The sequence below is a fragment of the Equus asinus genome, chromosome X (assembly GCF_041296235.1).
Source record: "Equus asinus isolate D_3611 breed Donkey chromosome X, EquAss-T2T_v2, whole genome shotgun sequence".
In the NCBI taxonomy this organism is placed as follows: Eukaryota; Metazoa; Chordata; class Mammalia; order Perissodactyla; family Equidae; genus Equus; species Equus asinus.
The window spans coordinates 48,830,977-48,837,832 of record NC_091820.1 but is presented as its reverse complement, the minus strand read 5'-3'; the positions used below and the strand labels follow the sequence as shown (position 1 = coordinate 48,837,832).

Below are 6,856 nucleotides of genomic sequence, written 5' to 3'. Positions count from 1 at the left end.
TTGCTATCTAGTTAACATTAACAAGCAATAATATTTGCATATTTTATTAATCAAAAAAATTTCAGGTAAAATTTAAGAACCCTTTGTTTTAATCCCTGCCCAATCCCATTCCCTTCACTCCTTCCCCAGAGGCAATTGGGGAATCACAATTGTGATTTTCAGGCCACGTCTTTAGGCTTTTACCATGCACAGGTACCCACATTCACCAGGGTCCCAGACCAGCCACCCCACACCCCCACTTTGTTTATGAGGGGAAGATTGATTTTGTGTTTCCCAGGGTCCCATGGAATACCTTCTCCCTCCATCCACAGAGATCCCGAGCTGCATGTGGATGGGACATGGGTGGGCGGAGAGACTCCTGGATACCTGACTTAAAACTTAAAAGATGAGATCTGCACACATGAAATCAAGGACAGAGCTTTATTTATTTAGGAACCACATAACTGTATTGGAAGAAATGGCAAAACTGGAAGAAAAAAAAAGTGAACGTTTTGCAAGGGCAATATTGCAATATGCATGCTCGGTATGGTGATCAGGGGAAGTCACCCTGTGGCTCTGGGGAAAGCAGTCCAAACTCAGTTCTTACTGCCGTCCCCCAGGGTGAGCTTGTCGAAGAGGTACTCTGCCAGGCCGTCTGCTGGGGCCCCCATCTTGAGCAGGTTGGTGAGATGGTCCCCCAACTCCTTCATGGACTTGACTTCCTCGAGCAGGAGGTGACTCTCCAGGAAGTGGCACAGATGGGGATCCGCCTTGTCGGTGGCCAGCTGGTGCAGATCGAGCAGGCTCTGGTTGACGTTCTTCTCCAGCTGGAGCGCACACTCCATGGCCTTCAGGCCGCTCTCCCAGTCGTCGCGGTCTGGCTTCTTGATGTCGCCAAGGCGGAGGCGGCCTCCGCGCTGGTTCTGCAGCTGCATCAGCCTCTCGGCGTGCTCCCTCTTCTGGCGCGACTGCTGCAGGAACAGCTGGAAGAAGTGCTTCAGGGCCACGTCGGCCCTGTCGAAGTAGTAGGCCATCGACATGTACACGTAGGAGGCGTACAGCTCCAGGCAGATCTGGCCGTTGATGGCGGCCTCGCAGTCGGGGTGGTAGTTCTGGAGCACCTGCGAGGGCTGCGCGGTCGCCATGGCTGGAGGCGCGAAGGCGAAGGCGACCTCAAGGTGTTCCCAGAGTAGGTGATGAAGGCGCCGTTGGGTGAGCTCTGGCTCAGTGGCAGTTCTGGCTCGCGACCAAAATGGCGTCACACCAAATTGGGAGTGTCCGTTATTTTACGGAGGTGGGGGAGATCCGTTTTACGTTACGTTACGTTACGTTGCGTCACGTCACATTGTGTCACGTTACGTTATGTTATATTACTTTACGGTGGGCGGGGTAGCTGGGAGGGGCTCAAGCGTGGTGTTCTAGGTTGGATCAGGGCTTGGATGAATCCGGGAGACTGTGTGCTAAGCGTCAGCACTATATGATATTTTAAAACTTTATTCATGAATATAGATGCAAGCATCTTAAGTTAATCATTTGCATGATTTCTTTGAGCAGCTTAATTGAATATTGTCCTAATGTGATTGTTTCATTAAATATAGTGCTTTTGAGGTCTCATTAGTTATGTTTAATATCGCACAGTTTTATTTGAATGTTAGATAAATCAGTGATTTCAACATCCATACTGATGACACTTCTGATAGCCTCCTCACTCGGTTCCTAGACTTAGTAAGTCCAGTGACCTCCGCTTTTCTCTTTCTAGTCATGGTCTAGTTCACGCTCCTCTGACAGGAGAGCACCACCTCTAGAGCCTCAGTGAATCTTTCCACCTCTCCGTCTTTCACTCTTTCTGAGCTTGTTCTTCACTCCCTTTTTTCTCTCATCTCTTAATCTTTCAGCACAGTCCTAGAAGCACGTTCCTTCTGCCCTGTCTGGAGCCCGGTAGGACAGATTCAATGATCTCATCGCTGATATCCTAGATTTGCTCTCCCCCTTCACCTGGCTTGTCAATTACCTTCCTCTTGGCTACGTACACACTTCCCTTTTCTCTGGCAGAAAACAAAAGGTTTAGGTGCATTCTTAGAGAAAGCACTTACCCACGGGGATGTATTCATTCCCTCCAACCTCATTTGTTCTTTCGCTGACACTCAACAAGTCTCTTTGTAAGCCCAATTATGTTGTATGGAATGAGCCACCGTGGTAGGGAATACCACTGATCTCAAATGGCCTTTCCTTCATTCATTAATTCATTCAACAAATACTTATTGATTACCTGCTATGGCCCAGGCGCTGGTCTAGGATTTGGGCATATATGAGTAACAAAGAGAAACAAAGTCTCTGTTTCCTTAGTGTTGTATTCTAGTGGAGAAGCAGACAAAAACAAAACAAAACAAAAAAACTACCATTTTTCCCCCTTATTGTCTCAAGTAAATACATACAAGATATTACACATGTGCATGGAAATAAAAAAGACGAAATATGTTCTTAGAATTCAAGGATATTATAGTGGGAGACAGAAGATCAACCTAGGTATTTATAATTAATTTGTGCATTAATTCAACAACCATTCATATACTCCAAATATGTGTCAGACGCTGTGTTTGATTCTTGAGATGTGCAGAAGAATCAAATGTGGTCTGTGTTCTCAAGTTATAAGACAGAATGACAGAATATTATAAGTACTCTCAGGTAAAGTTAGGATAAAATGCCTAATTTCACATAAAGATTTAATCCCATAGCTTTGATTAATGCACCTTTTTTGGTCTCTGTTTCTCTTTTGGAAGCTTATCCTATTTTATGATCAGAGTTTATGAAGAAAGAAAAGGATCACATATCAAATGTCATGATGTAAACTTATTTAAACAGTTCTAGAGACATTTAATTGCTGATTCTGTAAAGAAATAAAATAACAACAGTGTCTATTTCATAAGTTGATTTTAATGATAAAATCACACACTAGAGATGGAAGAGAATTACGTGGTCAGTTTCTGAGTGAGATAAAGTTGTGTTCTGTGTTTTCTTAACACCAGTGTTGAGTCTTAATGTAATTGTAGACTTTCAAAGTTTCCTTGGGAGATTTCAATTTAGACTTGATTGTAAGAATCTATTTAAGTAGGAGTCTTGATGTTGTAGAGCATTTTCTCAGTATTTCCCAAGATTATTTAATAATTAATTTCTACCTACAATTTTACACTTCAAATACTTGAAATAATAAGACTATTGAATGGTTATGTGTATACTAAGGAATGATAATGGTGTTTCTCAGATATTTCATCCCTCATCATTACCTCCTAGGGAAGAAAGTAATGGTAAAATATTTATTATAACTGAGAGAAACCCAAGGTTTAAAAACTAACTTTTCTGAGGGAAATCAATAAGCAAGCATGAGCTGGGACCTCAGATTTCCATGAAGAAAATATACATATATATAAGCAAAGCATTCCATTCAGTTTTTCTTTCGTGAGAAATATAAAACTATATATAAACATAGAATGAGAAAACTTCAGAGTAGATCATGTTTTTTAAAAATATGAATATAGGACTATAAGATAAAGATTTCTTTGAAATGTTTGTGGTCAATGTTTGTATTATATCAGTGTTAGTCATGGTTCACCAGAATAACAGAACGAACAGGAAGTGAACCATATATACATCTATCTATCTATCTATCTATCTATCTATCTATCTATCTATCTATCTATATGGAATTGGTTCATGTGATTATGAAAGCTGACAAGTCCCCAAATCTGTAAGGAGCAAACTTGAGACCCAGGAATGCCGATGGTGTGGGTCCAGCCCAAAGGCCAGCAGGCTGGAGACCCAGGAAGTTCAAGTTGAAGGCAGGAAAAAACCAGTGTCCCAGCTTGAAGGCAGTCCAGCAGGAAGAGTTCCCTCTTCCTCAGAGGAGGGTCAGCATTTTTGTTCTATTCAGGCCTTCAATTGATTGTGTGACGCTCACCCACATTCAGGAGAGCAGCCTGCTTTACTCAGTCTACTGTTTCAAATGTTAATCTCATGGAAAACCACCCTCACAGGCACACACGGAATAAGATTTGACTAAATATCTGGCTAGCCCCTGGCCCAGTCAAGTTGACATATAAAATTAACCATCACAGTATTATTTATAATAAATTCAGGTCATCAAATAAAAAATCTAGTTATATAATCTGTAAAAACTCTTTTGACTTTCAGTTCCCTTCATCATTTAAACCTGTTACAGAACTAACAGTTACACAACTGATATTAGGCAATAAGTTCTGACTCAGTGTCAGTGATTATCTCTCATTCATTCAGTATATTTCTACGGAACATCTATTATATGCCAGGTATTTTTATTCATCCTAACACAAAAACTTGTTCTATAAACTCCTCACATTTGCATTTTTTTTGCAGCTGAGTGCTGTTCAATGTTCCATGTAATCCCATCTTTAAAAATTAGTGCATGCGCTAGGCTTGATGATGTATTCATAAGGAAGTGGACCATGAGTAGCAGCAGTTGGTGGCTTATCTCACTCTCCATATATGTATGTGTGTGTGTGTGTGTGTGTGTGTGTGTGCATGCATATGTATAAATTAATCATTTAATGAGGGGTCATGAAAAGTGATATATCAATCCAAAATCAATATTATCTATCAAGTCAAAATCAATATTATCTGTCTTTGAGCTGTTCACTCTACATTATCTCATTACAGATACCCTCTGAGTTAACTTTTATTGTTATCACCCATATTTTACAGACAAAGAAATTGTAAATTAGAGAGGATGTAACATGCTCAAGTACACATCTTGTAAAGCAGAGAGTGACACTCTGAACAGGATTCCTCTCTAGATAGTTTGGAAAATTTGGCTGGACCATGAGGTCCTTTAGTCCAAAGACTGTTTAACTTGTTTGATGCTAAATTTCACATAGAAGGGGCTCAAAAATATGAATTAAAGTATTGAGTGGTCCATTAAAAGCTTTAGTCTCGTTATTTCTCCAAATTAAAGCAATGAATGGGAGAGATGTTGAATGTGTATTTAAACTGTTTCCTTTAGAAGGAGAAAAAAATCAAAGACACCCAATGGTGACAAATTACTATTATAATTTTACTTAAAATGCATAAACGTAAAGCCAGGTATAAAAATCTCTATGCTTAAGGGCATGCGTTTATAACTGTGAAACTAACAATTTATAAGTATATGCAGATACAACTATAAAACTAATAAAATTAAAATTAAGAAATTCCAATTAGGCATCAGATTACGCTTTTTGCCTTAAACACAATTACTTCTCGCTGAGAATAGATCTAGTTGCCAAGATGCAAGTTTTCTTTTGAGTGTGCCGTGCTCAATATACATTCTTCTTGACTGAAATGATTGACACGCTTTAGCTCATATGATGATTCATATGAAGAGGGTTCATAGGGAAGAGGCTGTTGAAACTGCTTTCAGGTAGTGGAAGCCATCACTTAAATACTGTCTGTCCATGTTCTTTTTTATTAATTTGTGAAAAGTCAAGTGATAATTTATTCTGATGTTGTTTGTTGATTTCGTGAAGTATCATTAAAATCTCAATACCTTTCATAAGTGAAGGTGCTGAAGTGTTGTTCTATCAAACTACTTTTCATATTCCAGTCATCACTTTGAAAGGAAATTTTAGTCTTTGCAGCTGGTAAAATAAATCAATAGGACCATAAGGATGGACATGGGACGATTGTCATTTTTACACCAGGACATGCCAATCTAGCAGCAATCACACTCAGTGTAACTCAAAACCCACATGCAAATGTGGACACTGTATCTGTGTGGTTGTATTGAGCTATAAAGAGATCAAGATAATCCTGAAAATGCGTCCGGTAATTTTTCATTTAGATGTAAACACAAGAACGGATCCATGGAATTCACAGATACAGATAGAGAACATTGAGTTAGAATGGCAGGGACATGCCAAATATTTAATCAATAACTATTTAGGACATGATGCGTGTCCAGCTTTGTGCTGAATGATTGCAACAGACATTGACTTTAATCTCAGGGGCCCAAGAGTCTGTTTAGGTTCACTTTGTTCACTGACAGAATGCTTATATGACCAATGAAAAATTAGCTGCTAATGGGTTGATATTAGAATATATATTAATATCTTTACTTTGAAATATTCATATGTATTCAATGATGTTTTGTTTGAGATCTTTACTTCTGTTGTCACAGATACAGAAATTGCTGGTTCTCACCCCTTTTCCTACATAGCAACTATGTTTAGGGAAAATATATTTGGTGGAATTATGTTAGTTAACCTAAAGATCCAGAATTCCTTGGTTGAAGCTGATATTTTGTTTCACTAAAATCAACTGTAAGTTTTTCCAGTCAAGTTAGGAAAAAAGTATAATCCTTGTAAAATGTTCCTGTGATTCTATACCTTGCTATAACGTTAACCCAGAGTGTTAATAGAATAAACGTATTTAATGTGATCATTATTCTTCATAATTTGACGTGAGTAATGTGCTCTCACTTTTTAATTTTCTAAACTTTTCTTCCACACTCTCAGTGGCTTATTTGCTGATAAGCCTCTTTCATAAAAATATGATAATTACCTCAACCAGCCAGTGTTAAAAAACACAATTTCTCAAGTAGAAGGTTTGTAAAGTGTTTTCTGTGTATTATTCACACTTATTGCCTTCCCTCTGACGTTTTCATTCTCCAATTCTTGCTCATACATTAAAAATAAACAATGTCCTCTTGAGTTATTTTCTTGAAGGCTTTTGCCATTTTCTGAATACATCTCTGAATATTTAAGGTCAGTTAAACATATTTAGAGAGTTTCAAATTTCTAGGAAATACTGACATTTTGTTGCTTTCTTCCCAAATGATTTTAAACCTCATTTATCGTAAAGCGAATCAATG

General features: G+C 38.6%; 1 protein-coding gene across 1 annotated transcript; it reads right to left on the bottom strand.

Annotated features, from left to right (window-relative positions):
* Positions 1–206: 206 nt before the first annotated feature.
* Positions 207–4,479, bottom strand: LOC139042729 (ferritin heavy chain-like). Its single transcript, XM_070502695.1, has one exon. It carries the CDS (start codon positions 1,122–1,124, stop codon positions 576–578), a length of 549 nt encoding a protein of 182 aa, XP_070358796.1. The 5' UTR covers positions 1,125–4,479; the 3' UTR covers positions 207–575.
* Positions 4,480–6,856: the final 2,377 nt, after the last annotated feature.